This window comes from Puccinia triticina, chromosome 6A, assembly GCF_026914185.1.
Source record: "Puccinia triticina chromosome 6A, complete sequence".
Taxonomy (NCBI): domain Eukaryota; kingdom Fungi; phylum Basidiomycota; class Pucciniomycetes; order Pucciniales; family Pucciniaceae; genus Puccinia; species Puccinia triticina.
This window is the reverse complement of record NC_070563.1, coordinates 3,922,282-3,943,188: the sequence shown is the minus strand read 5'-3', so window position 1 is coordinate 3,943,188 and position 20,907 is coordinate 3,922,282. Positions and strand designations below refer to the sequence as shown.

Sequence of the window (20,907 nt, the reverse complement as noted above, 5' to 3'; positions counted from 1 at the left end):
GGTTTCGCACACAGTTAAAACGGTAAACGGCCGTGCTGCGGGGCACCTGCTGCGCGGAAACACACAGCCCGGCCAGGCGCAGGAATCCAGGATGACGCACACCACCCTCCACACCATGTCGCTCAGCGGATTCCTCCAGGAGCTCGCGACCACCGAACACCGGCTGGCCGAGCGAGAATGCGAAGCGGCCCAGAAGGACTATGCCCTCCACCAGCACCCGGTCGACCTCGGACGGACGCCGGTGCCAAGGTTCGACCTCCCAGGAGTGGAAGACGTCAGCCGCATCCCCCCCGATCTCGCTCTCTCTCTCTGCAGCTGACACTCCGAGCACTCGCCCATCAGCCCGTGTCCTTCCTGCGAGCGCACACCGACGACCGCTCTGCCGATGCCAAGATCAAGATCAAGCACGGCACCACCACCCTCGCCTTCCGATTCAAACACGGCATCATCGTCGCCGTCGATTCCAGGGCCACCGCTGGGAGCTATATCGCTAGTGGCACCGTCAAAAAGGGTACATCCCCCCCACTCAGACTGTCTGTCTATGCTCACAGCCCTAAAACAAACCTTGGATTTTTTTCGGGGGGTTAGTCATCGAGATCAACCCTTTTCTGCTGGGCACCATGGCCGGAGGAGCCGCCGACTGCCAGTACTGGGAAGTAAGTGAAGGATGACTTCTTTGTGCTTCTCTCTCTCTGATTTGGATTGCGAAACTGAGTTTTTTTTTTTTTTTTTTTTTTGGCATCACAAAAGACCTATCTAGGCATCCAATGCCGCTTGCACGAGCTACGAAACAAGAGCCGGATCTCTGTGGCCGCGGCCTCCAAGTACCTTTCGAACCTGGTGTACAGCTACAAGGGCATGGGGCTCTCCATGGGCACGATGATCTGCGGCTGGGACGGCTCGGGCCCGGGGCTGTACTACGTCGACTCGGACGGGACCCGGCTCAAGGGCGACGTGTTCTCGGTCGGCTCCGGATCCACCTTCGCGTATGGCGTCCTCGACCAGGGCTACCATTGGGACCTCTCCGTCGACGACGCCCTCGAGCTCGGTCGACGGAGCATCTATGCCGCCGGCCACCGCGACGCGTTCTCCGGTAACACACTCAACCTCTACCACGTCAAGGAGGACGGCTGGCATTTCATCAACAACTATGACGTCAGCTCCCTCTTCCTCTTTACCCTCCCTGATGATGATCGCCATTTTCTAATCACTCCCTGATATGTATATATATATACAGTTTAACAAACTTCACTACGATATGGCTTACGGCTACGAAGAAAGGTTGAAGAAAGATGCAGCCCCCTTAGCATGAATCCAGCGAAAGAGAGAAATGGAGGTCCTGTAATCGCAACATGCCTCAAGGCAGATCATGACATGTCGAGCTTGCGAAACGAAGACTCCTCCTTTCCATACTTGTCGTTTTCGTTTGTTTGTTTGCAAAAATACATGTAATTTAAAACCTCAAACTGAACACCGATGAGCGCGCTAAATGCGAGCGGGACACCAGAAGCAGCCCTCCAAAGGAGGGACTTCTACCGATGCGCCGCTGTGTGTACATGGCAGTTGGATGGAACGAGTGTAATTTATTGTACAGAGAGCTGCGGAAATGAGTGACATGAGGAAAGGTTGAAACAAAATAACGAAAAAGAAATGGAAGCTAAATGGTACACAGGAAAGGAGATATGTACATGAACTGGAAAAGCGCAGAGCAAGAAAAAAAAGGGAAAAGGAAGTGGAGCCAGAACTTTAAACAAGCAAAAATATGTACATGGAATCAAAAGGGAAGAGCAAGGAGATGGAAGGGAAGCTGACTAATCAATGTTGTCCGGGGTGAAACTGGCAGCATGTGGGTTTTGCTGTTCCATTCGAGCTGACATGGCCTCCAGTTGAGTTTTGAGTGCCTGCACCTGTTTCCCCATCTGTTTGGATTGTAGTGCCTGCGCAGCAACCATCTGTTCAAATTGTAGTGCCAGTGCAGCAACAGAGTCTCGAAGTGCAGCAACAGAGTCTTGAGATTCAATGGTCTTGTGTACTTTTCTCAAAAAAAATTGTTAGTATTTGACAGAGTAGTGTACAGGAAAAACATTTACTCACCAACAAGCACCACTATGACGGAACCGGCAAAGGCGTAAAGCATCGTATCTTTAATTACAAAGGGGAATAAACATAAGAAAGGCAAAAAAAGTAAGCAAGATGTTCAAGTTTTGTGTACAAACAAATAAAATAAGTATGTACTCACCTGGGTTGCTATTAGAGATCTTTTCAACAAGAGAAGAGACAAGTTTATCGATATGGGTTTCCGTCAGCTGGAAGAATTTTTCTGTAAGGCAAATGGATGAAAAGCAGGGTGAAGAGATACTGACCACATATCTTCTTGGCAGCTGTATCCATAAAAACCACAAGCCAGGACGTGCCTTCCACCGGGGGAGGTTGCGCCATGAGATGCGGTGGATGCGGCGGTGGATACGCGGCGGGTGCGGCGGTGGATACGCGGTGGATACGGCGGCGGATACGGCGGCGGATGCGGCGGTGGATACCACGACGGACACGAGGGTGATACGGCGGTGGATGCGGCGGTGGATACGCGGTGGATACGGCGGCGGATACGGCGGCGGATGCGGCGGTGGATACCACGACGGACACGAGGGTGATACGGCGGTGGATTCGACGGTGGCTGAGAAGATGAGATGAGGGAGTGCCCTTCCACGGCACCAGCATCACGGTTGGTGATTGGGCTAGTGGCCTCAGAACCCAATTTCAACCAACCGTTGACGCTTTCGATGCGCTACAAAAAAAACAGCCTCTGTGCCTTCATCCACGCCTGCAGGCCGTTTGTGGATCTGCCCGCGCAGCCGATATCATGGCGGCCATCGGGTGGTCCGAGGACTCCACTCATCTCGACATCCTGCCCCAGTATCGCAACGAGGACGCGGTCAGAACCGACCCCGAAGGGTATGCAAAGCTGATTGAAGATTCAGCAAGAGCGGGCGAGGCTCTTTGGGATTTGTTCACGACTCTAGGCAACGTGGCTGCGGAGACTCGGAACGCGATCCGGAAGCTCGGAGGCTTGAATGGACCAGTCTCGACACTGGCCTTTCCTTCCCAGGCGTTCTGGAACAACAACACCGACGACAAGCATCTGAACACCATCTTCTCTCCCCGGTGCGAGCAGTGTGTTGATTGGTCTGAGGAGTCTGCTCGACGGTCTCAGCAGTTCCTGATTATCAATTGCCCCTTGTTCATCTTAGCTTTGAGCTTTTGTTGACTGTTCTCATGTTTCTGAACGGCCGTAGGTGCAGTGAATGAACGTCTCTGGTACACTTAGCAGAAGGCAATCTAATGCAAAAGCTTGTCTATAAGAAGGATGGCACTGGAGCACTGATCACAAAGGATTCATCATTCTCGTCATCTTAGCGGACAATCTCATCACCTGATACCAATCAGACTTTTTTTTTTTTTTTATGGCTAGTAGTTGCCCGGTGTTTCAACAAGATGAAGCGAGCTCGCCTATGCCGGCCAGTCCGGGTGCTCATTTCTATCAGGTGCTATACTCAATGATTAAACAAGGAGAACAATTGGGGGAGTGGGGCATCCCATGGCGGGCTCCTAAACAAATCTAGCATGTAACGCCTCGGACGCACTGGACTATCTTGACGAGACCGGCGTTGTGCCAAACCTTCTTCAACTTGCGCATGGTGTCGGGGACGCTTTTGACCGAGCTGAGATAGGTGAGCAGGGGTGCGATGGCCATGAGACCGCCTTCTTGCGATTTTTCACCGTGGTATCGACGGACGTGTATCACGTTATCGTTCTGAGACCTGAACGAGTAGTAGGGGTCGTCGTCGACAAACACCACGTCTTCTAAGCTTCCAAACAACAACAGGTCCTTCGAGCGCATCCCGTCCACGCTGGGGCAATCGTTAGCCGACATGATTGTGAAGAACGGGGTTTTGTTGTCCGGATAGGCCTGTAAGTAACGGGTCGTCATTTTGTCGCAGATTTTTGACGCGTAGACGGCTGAGCTTGAGGTATAAATGGCGATCTTGGAGTAGTGAGCCTTCATCTCGTGCAGGAAGGCAATGCATGCGGGGTGGATACTAACGGGGTAGCGACACCCGTTATTGCAGTCCACGATGAACTCGTAGGGGTGTTTGTCCCTGCAAATTAAGGTGTTGTCGAGGTCCAGCACGAGTACTTTTTTCTTGGGGTCAAGAGGAGGCTTGCAAAGTGTCGACTTGCGCTCGCGGATCCACTTTTCGAAGCCGTCCATGTTCTGGATGCAGTAATAACCATCGAGCACCGAATCTTCGACTGTCTCGGATCCTTTGAAGAGGTCTTCTGCCGCTTCCTCTCCAGCGTCCTTGGTGCTTGGAGCAACGCCACTATCTTTTTTGTTTTTGTTTTTGTTTTTCTTTTTGGGGGCCTCACTATCAGCGGTGGCGGCGGCCGGATCCTCGGCCGTGGCGGGAGAGACGGCCGGATCTGAGACGGTCCCTACGGATTGAGCGCGCACGGTATCATCAGTGTCAACAGGATTTGTTGCAGCAAGAGCGCCTAGCAGGCATCAGCGATACACTTACGAGTCTTATCATCCTGGTCATCGGATGAGTTTCCTGGATCTAAGGCTGCGTTTTCCTTGGTATCATCACCATCTGTCGATTGACTGGAGAGTCTGCCTGGGCTCGGGTTGCTAGCATCGACTTGTTTGGGCTTTTTATTCTTTGAGCTTGGTTTGGCTTTTTTTGTGTTCATCTTTCTCTTTCCTAATGCCATTTCGAGTTTCTTTCTCGCTTTGTTGCGGACCTGCGTTGGAAGTTGGGAAATCCCTCCCACAGTTCGCCTGGTGTGTAGAGACTGTGTCTCGGGAGACTCGGTGATGATGATGGTAATGACAATTGATGTGGCTCTGGCCCGAGCTTAACTGCGACAAGCGGGAGTGTGCTCGCCTCGCGCCCCGCGAGCACAGAGAGGGACTTGTGTTAAGTTCGGCTCTGGCCGGGCCTCTGGCGGAGGAGACATAGTCTTCTCCGCAGCAGAGAGCCGCAGCCGAGTAACCTTGTGACCAAGTCACAACATGGTCGAACTTAACAAAGTCCCTTGAGACTTCGGGCCCCCGGGGGGTAGGCTGAACTCGCAAAGCGAGCCTCCGTCAGGAGGGACTTAGACCATATTGTTATGGTATAGGCATATGTATTTAGTATTAGCATATATTTACTTTGATGCGTGTAGTGTAGTTTCCATCTTCTCTAAAAGCCTCCTCCCTGGGATGCCGGTGAACTTTTCTTTTCCTCACTCTCCTCTGTTTCTTATCACCAACATCCCAGGTTTGTCCTAGTCACTTTTGTTCCTTTCTTTCTCTCTTTCTTCTTTTCCTTCTTTCTTTCTTCTCTCTTCTCTAATTTCCTCCAGAAATTAATACTCTCCTCTGTTCCTTATCACCAACATCCCAGCCGGAGCCTAACAGGTCATGAGCCCTCTTTCTCGCTGAAGATCAGTTTGGTTACATACTTCGAGAGTCCGCTTGCAAGCGTCATCACTAAGCATCAAGTTTTTTTTCAACGATTCCCTTCAGAACCAGTTTTCTCTCAGCATCACACAACTCACAATGTCCGATAATTCTGGACCCGGTCGTATGACCGACCGAGGTCGTGACACCAGCCGCCAGGGTCGATCTGCCTTTACTGCGAGATCCGCTTACCATGGTCGGCACGTATCTCAACCACTTCCCTCCTCCCACACTTCTTCTTCTGCCACTGGCACCAGTGCTCCAAGGCTTGGCTCCGGCGCTCAGGAAATGGCGGCACTTTTTGACCGTTACTCCTCCTTATCCAAAAGCGGCGGAACTCAGAAATCTAATTTAAACTCTGGTCTTTCCCCGTCAGATGTTGGGTCATCCAAGGGCAAAGACAAGGCACCTAACCCTACCATCACCATCAGTCCGGCCACACTGGCCCAATCTTCCAAATCACCCTCAACCGCTGCTTCCGAGTCAACAAAAATGACGGGATTGACACCAACATCGCTGTTACCTGGCAAAAAAATTGCTCTGACCAATGAGACGGTTCAACAGTTCATCCTATTCAGCCAGATGGTGCAAGCAGCTACTGCATTGAATGCAACACCATCGGCACCAGTAGCCTCTATCAACTCAGCGCAACCGTCAAATTGGGAGTTGACGCTCACTCTTCACAAATGGCTTGGCATAGCTCCCAAGCTCAAGGTTAATGGATTGAACTATCAGACCTGGTTGATCATGTTACGCCAGGCACTTGAGGGAACGGTTGGACAAGTAATACCGCTTGGCACTGACGATCTGGTTCTGGTCGACAGTGAGGATAGGCTTCTCAAAACGGCTATCCTATCCACAATTGACAATAACCTGAAGATCAGGGTTGCCGAGTAAAGCTTGGGTTTAGCAGCACTAGAACTAGTTGCCGACACGTTCACTTTGCGCAGCCGCACTTCTCATCTCGCCGTTATCAAGGAAATCCTCGACATGAAGTTCAATCATCTAGATCACTCGGCGGACGTTGATGCTCATTTTCGCGCCGTTGAGAACAAAGCCAAACAACTCTTTTGCTCTGGTTTTGTTTTGAACAAGGACTCTTTTGTTGGATTACTGTTTCATCTATTGCTTCCCAATCTCAAGTCATACCCTTTCGTTAACGTGGCAAGGCAGATTGATCAACGCATGCAGAACGGCAAAGACATGATCAAGAACTTGGAGCTAGTAAAGCTGACCAAGAACAAACTGGCTCTGTTCCGTCAAACGCGTCGAACTGCGAATAACAGGCGCAGTGATCACAACAATCATAGCGCTCCGCCAGATGCAGGTTCTCAATCAAAAGTCAGTGGTACGGCGAGCACCAAGTGGTGTCATCGATGCAAAATCAACGGACACCACACCAACAACTGCACCCGACCTTCCAATCCTGTTGCCGGAGGTACCTCGAATCCTTTCAAGGGCGGCGGGGCTAACTCTAATAACCCTTTTTGCAGTGCAACGGCTCCCCCACGCAGCGGTATCCAAGCCAACGCTGCTGAAGCCGCTGATGTGTCCATCACCAACAATCGGGTTGAGCAACCAGTTGCTCAGTCGATCACGTTGGACGCGCCAGTCACACAAGAGGAGGTTGAGCGTTTCTCGGAGCACGGTGGCCGTCTTTTTGGCCTAGACTTGTGCGCTTCTCACACCTTCACCAATGACTTATCCCTCCTTTTTGAGCACAAAACTCTGTCCAATCCTATTCCCTTGACTGTTGCGACTCATGCACCCAACTCTTTTGTCACTGTAGTTGGGAAGATGATTCTTAAGAACAATTCCGGTTCAGTTACACTCAATAACATCTATTTCAGCCCTGATGCATCCTGTACTATTTTGTTGGCCAACACACTCTGAATTGGTGGCGGCAAGATCATCATTGACAAAAATGGCAATGCATTGGTTCACTTTGACAACGGTTTCTCCTTTCAATCATACTCAATCAATAGACGGTGGCAGGTTCCTGTTTTGATCTGTTCCTCTTCTCCTCCTGCCTGTGTTGTTCCTTTCTCCTCCGCTAGTGTTGCCTCCTCCCCCAAGTCTCCCTGTGAAATTACGGCCCTCAATGCCAATATTAAAAACTCAGACGCCTTGATGTGGCATCGCCGATTAGGTCACATAAGCCTAAAGAAAATAATTAAGATGGGCGCCCTGGGGACGCTGCCTGGGCTACCGGACAAATTAACAAACAAAGATTTTGTCTGTGAAGATTGTCTAGTCAGAAAAAGCAAACGCACTAGGGGTAGCCGTCTATCTGATGAGCCGGCTTTGTCCACAATGGACACGATTTTATCAGACGTTCTGGGTCCTTTTGTTGAGGGTTTCAATGGTGTTAAATACCTGGTGGTTTTTTGGGATTTGGCGAGCACGTACTCGGAGGGCTTCTTGCTCAAGGCCAAGAGCAAAGTCTGTATCAACTTCAAGAGATACATTGAATGGATGGAACAACTTACCGGGAAGAAGCTCAAGAGATTCCAAACTGACGGCGGTGGCGAATTTACCTCAAAGGCTTTCATCGGGTGGTTGCAAGACAAAGGAATTGAACATCAACACTCAATGCCGTATGAACCGGAACAGAATGGGGCGGCTGAGCGTTTGCACAGGACAGTGGGCGAAATTGCAAGGACGGCCTTGATAGCATCAGGTCTACCAATGAAATTTTGGGGATTTGCTTATCTGTGGGGTTATTTCACTCACAATAGGCTTATTAATTTGTTGACTGGCAATAAGACCCCTTTGGAACTCATGTTTAACAGGAAACCGTTTTTTGACCAAATCCGCACATTTGGGGAAGTCGCTTTCGTGCATAAGCCGGACATTTATTGGAGAAAGCAAGACCAACGAACGGGCCTGGAGATGCAACTTAGTAGGCTACGTACAAGGCGGCAAAGGCTGGATCTTTTGGGTACCAACGAACAATACATTTTTTGAGTCGTTGGTGGCGACCTTTCCTTATTCAAAGAAACCGGCAATCAACCCTGCGGAAGCGGTGAAGCCCTCTCTGACAAACTCATCCTCCCTCAACAGAATACTGAACAACGGTCCAGTTGACCCGGTGAGCGTGCCTCAGCACAATGGAGAACTGGCGAAGCCAAGTGACACACCCCCGGTACGGCGCTCAATTGACAAGCTCCTGAACACTGAATACATATTGCCTGCAATTTTCAATGCTGCACTTGTCCTAGGCTTGGAAGTAGCTGAAAACACAATTTGCAATCAGTCACCCGAAAATACCGGTTTGTCTGGGGTGACTAGAACTCAGCTTCTACCTTGGACTTATTCCAGAGCTGTGGCCAGGAAAGACGGCGAGAAATGGGCAGCGGCTGTTGAGAACAAACTTTCAAACATCTGGGATATGCACATGTGGCACTTTGAACACGTTCCACCTGGTTGGAAGGAAACAGATGCTCGCTGGCTTTTCAACATCAAAAGAAATCAAGACGGGGCTATCAAAAAATACAAGGCACGGTACATTGTCCAAGGTTTCAGCCAAATATTTGGTCAAGATTATCATGATACGTGGGCTCCGACGGCAACCTTTGCGTCTCTGAGAATGCTGTTCACAATTGCAGCATACCGCAGATGGTCAATTGAATCTTTTGACATCACAGCAGCTTATCTTTACGGGGAAATCGACAAAGATGTCTGGGTGAAGGTCCTGGACGGAATGTTTGTGCTGGAAGAACACCGCGGGAAATAATTGAAGCTTGACAAGGGGTTGTATGGCACCAAACAAGGAGTCTGATGCTGGTGGAAGCATTTTGTCCAAGTAATGGAGGACGTGGGCTTCAGGGTGAGCCATTATGATGATTCTTTCTATCATATGCAACGCGGGGTTGATACCATTTGGTCTGGATTCACGTGGATGATGGTGTTGTCACCGCGTCGTCCCAACAAATCATGGCCGAATTCCGCGGAGCGTTGGAAGCAAAACTCAGAACCACATGGGAAGGCAAAATCCACACAATCGTTGGGATCAAAGTGGACCGACCATCTCCTTCAACAATCATCCTCTCTCAACCTTTCTTGACACGCAAAATACTCAAAACTTTCACCACCAATACGGCACTCCCAAAGTCTGTTCCTATACGCGACACTAATACTCTGACCTCCGCACAGTCTGGTGAAGAGGTTATAAATCCAAATGGTTATTTATCCATAGTGGGTTCTCTGAACTATCTGGCAGTTGCAACACGACTGGACTTGGCTTTTGCGGTCGGATTTCTAGCGCGCTTTTCAAAATCTCCAGTCAAGCGTCACTGGGCGGCGGTGCAGCAATTTTTGGGATACATCAAAGCATTTGGATGTAGAGAACTAGTAATTGAGCCAAGCGTGGATGACAACAGGATGCTAACCTGGGTGGACGCCAATTGGGGTGGCGAATTTGCACGTTTGACTCATGGCTCAGTCATGACGCTTTTTGGCACGCCAATCCTCTGGGCCAGCAAGAGGCAACCTTCAGTAGCTACATACACCTGTCACGCCAAATTCATGGCGCTGGGCTGGGCGGCACGGCACACAGTCTGGCTCAAGGAGCTTTTTTTTCGACATGACCAATCAGGTGATCACACCAACACTCATGTGCGATAACAATGCGGCTGTCAAGATTTTGAAAGACAACTCCGCCAATAAGTGCACCAGACACTCGGAACAAGAGTGCTTTTATGTGAATGAACAACTGCACTGCAAGAGACTGGCGATCGAGTGGGTTCCAACGGATCAACAGCTTGCGGACGTGATGACAAAAGCACTGGGACCTTTGTCTTTTGAGAGGAGCATAGCCAGCCTCAAAATGTCATCCCCTGGAGGTGACATACGCAATGGCAAGTACCTGGGGGGCTAGCATGCGCTAGCTGCGAGACACATGCGCCCCCGCGATTGTTTGTCTCAATCATATCCAAAAGCTTTGAGATTAGGATAACGACACCTTGTTTCTTTTATTTTGACTCGCAGGGACCGGTCTCCTCGTTGGATTCTTCTATCATGTCTATAATTTTTTTTTTCTTTTTTCCTTTCATTATTCTTGTTGTTTCACTTGCCAATTGTATTGTCCTCCTATATTTTTTTCTCTTTTGCTTTTGTTATTTCTTCTTGTCTTAACTTTCTCTTCTTGTAGCTCAAGTTTTTGAGCATTGGTTGGAGTCTTTTTGAGGGGGCGGCTGTTATGGTATAGGCATATGTATTTAGTATTAGCATATATTTACTTTGATTCTTGTAGTGTAGTTTCCATCTTCTCTAAAAGCCTCCTCCCTGGGATGCTGGTGAACTTTTCTTTTCCTCACTCTCCTCTGTTTCTTATCACCAACATCCCAGGTTTGTCCTAGTCACTTTTGTTCCTTTCTTTCTCTCTTTCTTCTTTTCCTTCTTTCTTTCTTCTCTCTTCTCTAATTTCCTCCAGAAATTAATACTCTCCTCTGTTTCTTATCACCGACATCCCAGCCGGAGCCTAACACATGTCACCCCAAGTTGGCGCACGGAGATTGGATTTTTCATGCCCCTTTTCAATTTCTTCGCTGTACAGTTTTCATTCAACAACATTTCTGTTTTTTTTTTCCCTGCCTGCCAGCGCAAGATGTTATTCAATAGGCTTGTATTTTTTTATCTTCATGTACTGCCACACAAATCCCTTGAAAAATTCAACAAGCCAAACCACTCGCAAAGGAGTAACCGACTCGGCAAGGGAGATCTGCATTTTTTTTCCATTTTGCTGGAGCACGGGCCCTCATTTAATTACCCCGCCTTACCTAAGGGTAGCTAGTTTGAGGCCCGTGCTCATGACTGTGTTTGGGAGTAGAGAAATGAGATGGATGAAGTGAAGGCTACACCCAAACAAGCCAAAGGACCAAATTTCTCACCATGTCCAACAGCAAGTCAACCTCAGATGTTGCCAAAGAGCACCTTTCAGTCAGTGATGAACCAGACCCTTGGCCCACTCCACCCTCCGGCAAAACAACAGCCATCACCTTGCCCAAGTCCATCACAAAGCTCAACAACAAAGATTTACATGCCTTGATCCAGTCTTGCGCCAGGGAAAGATACGGTGATGAGGCAAAAGAAATCCAGATTGGTGCTGTCATGGACTTGGTTAAACGCCAAAACTTATTTGTCCTTGCGGGCACCGTATTGAGATATCTCATTATTAGCATACTCTACAACCGGTTGTGTGATGATAAATATAGTTGAAACCTAAATGAAACCTAATTGAAGTTGTTAAATAGCCTACCTTGTACCGGTTCCTGTTTTCCTTTTCTTCATTCAGTTTTCATTTTCTGTCTCAACTCTCTCCGCACAATCAGGTGTGCTTCGGTGGTCTCGTCAACAGTCTCGTGTGTTATACTAACACCTCGCTGGTCTCCAAAGGTGTGCTTCGGTGGTCTCGTCAACAGTCTCGTGTGTTATACTAACACCTCGCTGGTCTCCAAAGACCCTCCGCGCCTACCTTTTCTATAGGTTATGAGCCCAGAGTCCTAACTCTGAGGACGCGCTAATTATCACACGACCGACTCTGCTGTCATGTCCGAATCTAAGGCACAAATTCCAGATCTCTCCAAAGTCGATTTTCCGACCTGGAAGCAAAAGATACTCGGATACTGCCAACAGCTCGGATTCAAGACTTACTTGACGACCTCCATTGCTCCCGCTGGTACCGATGCCGCTGGATTGGTTCAATTCAACCTTAACCGATCTAAGACGGCCGGTATTCTTCTATCTCACATGGGCATCAGTAATTTCAACCGATTCGTAACCGATGCCAACGAAGAAAACCCAGTGGAGCTCTGGAAGCTTCTTACCGACCACTATGAGGCGAAGACCGAAGGCAACCAGTCTAAGGTCTACAATGAATTTCTAGCTGCACCCTACAAACCCAATCTAGCTAATTACATTGACAGTGTTAATCAACACCTCAAGATAATGAGCTCAGCTGGAATGAAATTTACTGGACCCGACATCGACATCAAAGAGACATACATTGCCGAGACAATTGTCCTCAAGCTACCTGACAAGTATTCGACAGCAAGAGACCTTTTATATGCTCAACGACCCTTAAAAATCAAAGGAGTTCTCAAGGCGCTCAACAACACACGTCAGAACGCCAAATTAACCTTGGTCACCATCAAGACCGAAGACACCGCTATGGCCGCTTCATCCTCAAAGAAGAAAGGCAAGGCACGGCGAGAATTTTGCTCTGGAGGCAAGCACAACCCCAAGACGGACCACCCTGAAAAGGAGTGTTGGCAACTCACCAAGTCAACTTCTTCCAAGAACGCTCACACCGCTCAAGCGAATGACTCAGACAGCGAAGACTCTCAATCCACCGGAAACGGGCTTCGATGCACCATCAAAGCATTCACCGCACTCAAATCACCGAACTTGTGCTACTTGGATAGCGGAGCTTCGCATCATATGTTCACAGACAAATCTCTCTTCAAGGATTACCGGCAAAAATCAAGCCGAGTCGAACTAGCCGATGGACACACGTTGGAAGTTCTAGGTAGCGGATTCGTCAATGTCGTCGCCGAAAACAAAACGATCATCCCACTGAAGTCACTGCACGTTACCGGATTGAGCGCCACCCTCATCAGTCTCGGAAGATTGCTTGAACGCGGATGTGAATTGAAGAGAACTAGCTCGTCTTCCTTCGTCATAATTCGAGAAGGAGAAGTTATCTTCAAGACACTCATCGTCGGCAGTACATGCATGGTTCAGTTGAACGCAACTCGTGAAGGTCAGTCCCCTCCGACGATGGCTCTCGCTTCAACGGTCACTGACGTCGATCTACTTCACAGACGCGCCGGTCACTGCAGCAACAAGGCACTAAAGAGGATGTTTGGGATCTCAGTACCAAAAATCAAATGTGATTCATGTTCAATGTCAAAATCACATCGTCTTGTTTTTCCGTCTCATCTTCCTGAAGCTTCTCACCCACTTGAATCGGTCTACATGGACCTGAGTGGGAAAATAACTCCATCTTCCTTCGGCGGCGGTTCCTATTACTTCAAAATCACCGATTGGTTTACTCGGTACCGCTATGTCTACATTATCTCTGCCAAATCCGATGCTTTTTCTAAGTTTGTGGAATACTACAACAACGTTACCACTTTCCATGATCGTCCAATCAAAAATGTGATATTCGATGGCGGCGGGGAATTCAATTCAAAGGAATTCATTCAGTTCTTGAAAGAGAAAGGTGTCACCATTCATGTAACGGCGCCGTACACTCCTCAGCAGAATGCTGTCGCTGAAAGAGGAAACCGCACAACAAGTGAGAAGGCTCGAGCATTACTCAAGCAAGTGGGGCTTCCGGCAGAGTACTGGGGAGAAGCTGTTTCTACAGCAGTTTTTCTTGAGAACATAACTCCTACTCGCAAGCTGAAGTGGAAGACGCCTTACGAACTCTGGTTTGACTCTCAATTTGACACATCAAGACTTCGCCCGTTTGGCTGCAAGGCGTACGTGAACATCCCGAAAAAGCTAAGACAAGGGAAGTTTGGCGACACCGCAAAACAAGGACTACTGGTCGGTTATCAGCTGGGAATGCATAACTGGCGCATTCTACTTCCGGGAGGGAAGGTTGAGCGCTGCCATGATGTCTCTTTTGACGAAGCAGACTTCCCAGGAGTCTCCCTTCTCTCTCCAGCTGATAATTCCGGTTTTATTGACCCTCCGGACCTCACTCAATTTGAAGAACTCGATGAATCTCCTCTAGTCGCTGAATCAAACAACCATCAGGAAGACACCCATTCGGAACCCAACTCCGACGACTTCGATCCCCAGGGTCTGGTCGAGCAGCAAGATCAAGTCGAGGATCAACAAGCCATGGTGGACGCGAACCCCCAGTCTAATGAGAGGCAACCCAGACCAAAGCCCGGCTGGGACATCATCCTTGCGCCGGACAAAGCGCCGAATGACATCTCTTCCTCAATTGACACGTCAAACATCCTCCAGCATAAGGGAAGGGCCAACATGTGCATCTTGGATCGACTCGATGGCTTCATGCTGGATTACCTTGACCCGAGCTTTGATATTGGAGCGATGGCGTTTGTGTCCGTCGGTGTACCCCAAACGTACAATCAGGCGATGAACTCAGGGGAGTCCAAAGAGTGGAGAGCCGCGATTGATCTGGAACTCTCGGCAATGGCAGACCTAGGTGTATGGGAAATCGTCCGAATACCCGAAGACCACCAACTTCTTGGCACGATTTGGGTCTTTCGCAAAAAGCTCGACTCAGACGGCTTAGTTTGCAAGTTCAAAGCTTGCTTGTGTGCGCAAGGCTCACTTCAGGCAGTAGAAGACATCATGCATACTTATGCTCCGACGGGTCGCTTCTCTGCTCTTCAAACGGTTGTCACGGTTGGATTGTCCCGGGGTTATCAAATCCACCAAATGGATGCAAAGAACGCATTTCTGAATGGTGAACTCGAAGAGGAGGTCTATCTTAGAGCCCCGGCCGGATTGTCAGTTCCCCCTGGTCACTTTCTACGCCTGAAGAAAGCAATATACGGTCTTCGTCAAGCTCCTTGTGTTTGGTACTCGGCCCTGGCCAGCTTCTTCAATTCAATAAATTTTCACCCATCACCCGCTGACCCGTGCCTTTTCATTAGCAACTTGCCTTCTTGGGTGTGTTTTGTGCACGTTTACGTGGATGACATGGTCATCGTCAGCCCGGTGTGGTGTTCCATATGCGTGACAATGCCAAAAGCACATTGCAGAAGTATTATAGTATAGGGAGTGTGTAATACAGTGCGGGGGAAGAAGGGAAGAAGGAGCAAGATGGGAGGAGAGGCCTTGACCCCCAACATTGGGAATGGAACAGGTTAGACAGTGGATGCAGAGTGTGTGGAAGAGGATGGAAGATGGCTTGGTTGCATAGCAACACATGACATCATGCAGTGCAGTACATGCATGAAAGTGCTGTGTAGCTCAAGTGCCTCATGCAGCATATATCCCTCATTGTTTGTACGCATAGTACAGCATATGCAGGTAGATAAGCTGTACAGGAAGTGTCTCCCGCAGCATAAATCCCTCATTGTTTGTACATGTAGCACAGCATATGCAGGCAGATAAGCTGTACAGGAAGTGTCTCCTGCAGCATAAATCTCTCATTGTTTGTACATGAAGCACATCATATGCAGGTAGATAAGATGTACAGGAGGCGTCTCCTGCAGCATAAATCCCTCATTGTTTGTAAGGCAGTGCAGCACACGCATGCAGATGCTGTGTAGTTGAGTGTCTCCTGCAGCATAAACCCCTCGTTGTTTGTACATGCAGCGCAGTAAATGCATGAGAGGCTGTGTAGTTGAGATCCCCTGCAGCAATAATCCCTCATGGGGAGCTTCCCTGGAGCAAAAATCCCTCACCCTTCAATATATAAGAAGGCCCTTTCTCCCCTCATCAGACTTTTCCCCATCAGCCTACAGAGGTTTGGTCACAGTGGTTAGTTAGTTACGGTAGTTAGTTAGTGTTGCAATCAGCCTAGGAAGGTTTGGTCACATATGGTAGTTTAGTCATCAGTGCGGTTATTAGCGGTATTAGTGGTTAGTGCAAGTAGCGTAGAAGTTTAGTAGCAGTATTAGTGTTTCAGCAGTAGTAGAACCAAGCATAACACAACAACAAGTTCGAGTTAAACAGCGTATTAGTAACGTGTAGTACAAGTATAACAAAGTAAGTATATTGCCTGCAAGCGAAGAAGTTATAACAGATTTGCTAGCCTGTTGAATCAAGTGATCTAGGTCTGATAGAGATTACTATATGAAAGTAAGAGCTATCTTGGAATCAGCCATATCTTTATAAATATTGATTACAAGACTCTTAGATATTTGCATAGTATTATTAGAGGGGCAGGTCTTTCAAACCACCCGTAAGTTGTAATAGCCTTTCAACCTATTAAGCAATTTATTTCCCCCTCAGCGGATATTTCACCAAATTATATTTAGTGTCCCACAAGAGTCCTACATCTGGTGTCCCAACAGTGGCCGATTACCTTCAGCAAGATCATCAAGTCATCAACCAATTTAAGCAGATCATCACTAACTTCAACCAACCGTGGAAAATAGTGGCGGCGTGGATCATAGACGGGACGAAGTTGACAGGATTTTGAACAAAGAGGCTAGGATTTTGGACGACAAGGATAGGAGTTTGAAAAACAAGGATAGGATTTTGGACGACGAGGAGAGGATTTTGGACGAAGAGGCTAGGATTTTGGACGACGAGGAAAGGCTTTTGCAGGACAAGGATAGGATTTTGGCCAACAGGCATTGGATCACGGACAACAAGGATAGGATTTCAAACGGCAAGGATAGGATTTCGAACAGCAAGGATAGGATCTTTTGGCTAATAAAGAGGGGGGAGAGGATAGGAATTTGAACAAGGACAAAGGACGTGAACAAGAATTTGGGAAGGTAAGGATAGTATTTTTGACAGCAGGGATAGGATTTTTTGGAAAACACACATCAAGAGAAGCAGGTGCTGGTGTATATAGAGTATTGCCTTGGGAAATGAGGTGTTAATTCTGCAATTGCAGCATAACACCTACCCTTAAGGACAACATGAAATATTGTACATGAAGATATATTTTTCTCTAGGTTATTATAGTGTTATAATGAAGCAAGGCTGATCTCATTTTCTCTTTTTTAGTACATTATTGCAAGTTAGTATCCAGATTGTAGTGTAGGTCTTCCAGAATCTTATATCAGAGGTAGACTTATTCAGTATTTTGCAGCTCACAACTCACTTGGCTTAATCAATTGCACCTGGGTCAAGCCCAGGTGATGAGTTCATGACTTGCCTAGTTTCAAGAAGGCAGTATGAGTTCTCTTTCAGGTGGGTTCTTGCCTTTGGATTTATGAAATTCTTGGATGTAGAAAAGGCTGGTTCAAAACATAGCAAAGGACAGCAAGAACATCAGAGAGCTTAGTTAGGCAGATTGTAGGCAAAGGGATATTTTTTTTTAGCTGGACGAGGCGGAGAACCGATGAACAGAGATACAACAAGCTAGCAGGGACGATAGGAGGGAGACCGACGAGTAGAATGTCTTAGGGCAAGTGGCAAGGACGACGGAGCGATAAATAGAATGATTGGGCTTGACGGTTACAGACAGGATTGGCCAGGGGATCAGCGAAGCGAAGGCCATATAGTACAACAGATGGGCAGTAGGAGACAAGCAGTTGTAGTGACGACGAGAGGATGGATATGTAGTAACTGGCGATGACAACAAGGCGGACATTGGCGGGTACAATGGCCGGAAGCGAGTGGCAAGGAAGATGGAGGTATAGGTACGACAATCGGGTTTGACAGCTGCATATTGAATCGGTCAGAATATCGGCGACGGTAGGATGGCGAGGCTTTGCATAAGCAGTGCAGCTAGTAAGAATAAAAAAAAAAAAAAAATAAGATTCATTTCAGCAACGGCAGGTGTCAGCAAGCGCAGTAAACATGATAGACAGTCTGTTTGTTAATTGGTTCAACCCAGCTTCATATCTTTTGGAACGATTCGGATCTGGCATGGATTAAAGCATGCAAGTAAAGGTTTACCTTATTCGAGCAGAGGAGCATATTACAAACAAGCAGTAGCAATTGATCCGCTGATTGGAACTAGTAAAAATGAGTCGCAAGTGTGGTCTGTAAGGAAAGGAGAACGATGAGCAGCTAATATAAAAGCAGATAGAAATTTAGAAACAAGGAACGAAGAACTTACCAGCAGCGAATGAAGCCAACGAGGGAAGGGAGGCAATCAACAGGTAAGATGGAACCAGGCGGGCTGAGCCGTCTTTTTCAAGTCCGGCAAAGTCCGGTAACCATCGGACTTAACTTCGGGGAGCGGACCGGGCGCAACGGGGCGAGTTTAGATTGCTACATAATCAAGATTCAAGACAGAATGGAAGCGACGCGCGATGGCGCGCAAGGAATAGGTAGTAGGACATCACCAATTTGGACAGGCAATAGTGGAGCATGGATTTCAACATTTATCTACTGCCTCCTTGGCAAGAGGTAAAACTGCCTAGGCCTCCTTGGCAAGAGTTAAAACTGCCTAGCTCTCCTCAGCAAGAGATGAAACTGCTTTTGTCTCCTCAGCAAGAGATAAAACTGCTATGTTTACACATTCTTTAGCTCCTCAGTATAAAGTACGGCAGATTAGGGAATTACATATTCAAACCTAAAGAAGAGTTACAGCGTAGCGGACAGGTCTTGGAAAACTTCAAAACTTCAGATTTGAATTCTAGTAAGGAAGGCAACATCAGACATCAAGAGACACAACCTTTGAAGCCATGCTTGGAGTACAACAAGAAGGACAACTTTGGGATAGGAAGAAACTCTCAGAAGAAGTGGACAACGTGGAAGGATTATTAAAGTAATATATTGGGACAACAGGACCAACAGTGTGACATAGGACGAGCGGGATTCATAATGTGGACGTTAGGAGATTGGATACTAGAAGATTAGTTTTGGAGAATGAGTAGTGTTATTGATCAACGGGTGAAGGATGAAATTATTCCGGAAACGTAGAAGATAAAGAATGTTTGTTTGTTTCCCCAATCAACCTGGCAGGTGGCTAGCCTTTTCTTTTGGACGGATGCGGATATAGAGGAAGCGGAATAAGGCGTGGATATGCAGAGGGCATTACGGGCCTGGGACTGGGACTAGCTAGTAGGGAGGATAGATGAATCTGTAATCCTATGGGGCAGAAATTTGAGACTGGTGTGATGATATAGGGCATTGAGGATCTTTTGGCGTGTGAATATGGACTCGGAGCGGATTGGAATATCACAAGGATGGACGGTATTAGCGGAAACATGCATACTCATAAGGTGTTGTGACAGTACAGTAGGATATATATTACTGATTGGTGGGATTATATGGTTCCTTTTACAATAATGATCTAGAATATTGGAAAGCATTTGGTAGGCAAACAGTTTCCTTTGTTTAGCTGAGGGAATAGGGTGGGCCAATTTAACACAAATTACAAGCAATTTAGCACAGCAGCAGTCAGTCATTAGGAGATTAAAGGGATAGGAGAACGGACGAATTCAGATTTGGAACAGGACAATACAACAGGCAATGTGGATGGCGTGGAATGGACGTTGGAAACGTACGGCCAAATAACAGGACGAGATAGGAATTTGCGGATTAGCGGGGTTCATCAATTGCGGGCATCAGGATTGGACTATCTGGAGAATCAGATTGGGTGGGTATCATGCGGAAAGGACAAAGGAGTCTAGACCTTATTGAATACTAATGTTCAACAACCTTTTGTGGAATAAACGGGCCTTTTCCTTGGGACAATGTCATTAGAATGAAGAAGAAGAGGGATTGAATTTGGAATGTTTTTTTTCGTCTTGCATTGGATCGTGGATGGGCATCAGAGAATGACACCTGGGATTACAGTGGAGATTGAGTGGTGAAGGTTGACGTTGGGCACTTGGAATTGGACCTAGTTTGTAGGGAGGGGAGATGAATCAGTAATTCGGGAGTTCTTTATTTCAACTGGCACTTGGGTATACTAGGACGACATCTGTTGGACGCACAAAAACGGAACATGGCGTATTGGATTGGGGCAAATGGAAATCACAACAATTTGAGGATTCTTTTCAGTGAATAGTTGAGCAGGTTCTTTTGGCATTTGTCACGAATGCTGTGGACAGCATTAAGTTGGGGGGGGATGTGGTGTTCCATATGCGTGACAATGCCAAAAGCACATTGCAGAAGTATTATAGTATAGGGAGTGTGTAATACAGTGCGGGGGAAGAAGGGAAGAAGGAGCAAGATGGGAGGAGAGGCCTTGACCCCCAACATTGGGAATGGAACAGGTTAGACAGTGGATGCAGAGTGTGTGGAAGAGGATGGAAGATGGCTTGGTTGCATAGCAACACATGACATCATGCAGTGCAGTACATGCATGAAAGTGCTGTGTAGCTCAAGTGCCTCATGCAGCATATATCCCTCATTGTTTGTACGCATAGTACAGCATATGCAGGTAGATAAGCTGTACAGGAAGTGTCTCCCGCAGCATAAATCCCTCATTGTTTGTACATGTAGCACAGCATATGCAGGCAGATAAGCTGTACAGGAAGTGTCTCCTGCAGCATAAATCTCTCATTGTTTGTACATGAAGCACATCATATGCAGGTAGATAAGATGTACAGGAGGCGTCTCCTGCAGCATAAATCCCTCATTGTTTGTAAGGCAGTGCAGCACACGCATGCAGATGCTGTGTAGTTGAGTGTCTCCTGCAGCATAAACCCCTCGTTGTTTGTACATGCAGCGCAGTAAATGCATGAGAGGCTGTGTAGTTGAGATCCCCTGCAGCAATAATCCCTCATGGGGAGCTTCCCTGGAGCAAAAATCCCTCACCCTTCAATATATAAGAA

At 47.7% G+C, this 20,907-nt stretch overlaps 3 protein-coding genes across 3 annotated transcripts; 1 reads left to right on the top strand and 2 right to left on the bottom strand.

The window, feature by feature from the left end:
• Positions 1-91: 91 nt before the first annotated feature.
• PtA15_6A474 (uncharacterized protein) lies at positions 92-1,312 on the top strand (the record flags this gene model as incomplete). The annotated part of the gene is made up of 5 exons (XM_053170183.1): positions 92-274; positions 343-511; positions 589-656; positions 751-1,155; positions 1,238-1,312. 5 exons carry the CDS (start codon positions 92-94, stop codon positions 1,310-1,312), a joined length of 900 nt encoding a protein of 299 aa, XP_053021400.1.
• A 499-nt stretch (positions 1,313-1,811) lies between these two features.
• On the bottom strand, positions 1,812-2,718 carry PtA15_6A473 (uncharacterized protein; the record flags this gene model as incomplete). The annotated part of the gene is made up of 4 exons (XM_053170182.1): positions 1,812-2,032; positions 2,095-2,142; positions 2,240-2,320; positions 2,364-2,718. The coding sequence occupies 4 exons, from the start codon at positions 2,716-2,718 to the stop codon at positions 1,812-1,814; spliced, it is 705 nt and encodes a 234-aa protein (XP_053021399.1).
• Positions 2,719-3,616: 898 nt separating this feature from the next.
• On the bottom strand, positions 3,617-4,773 carry PtA15_6A472 (uncharacterized protein; the record flags this gene model as incomplete). The annotated part of the gene is made up of 3 exons (XM_053170181.1): positions 3,617-4,350; positions 4,429-4,494; positions 4,581-4,773. 3 exons carry the CDS (start codon positions 4,771-4,773, stop codon positions 3,617-3,619), a joined length of 993 nt encoding a protein of 330 aa, XP_053021398.1.
• Positions 4,774-20,907: the final 16,134 nt, after the last annotated feature.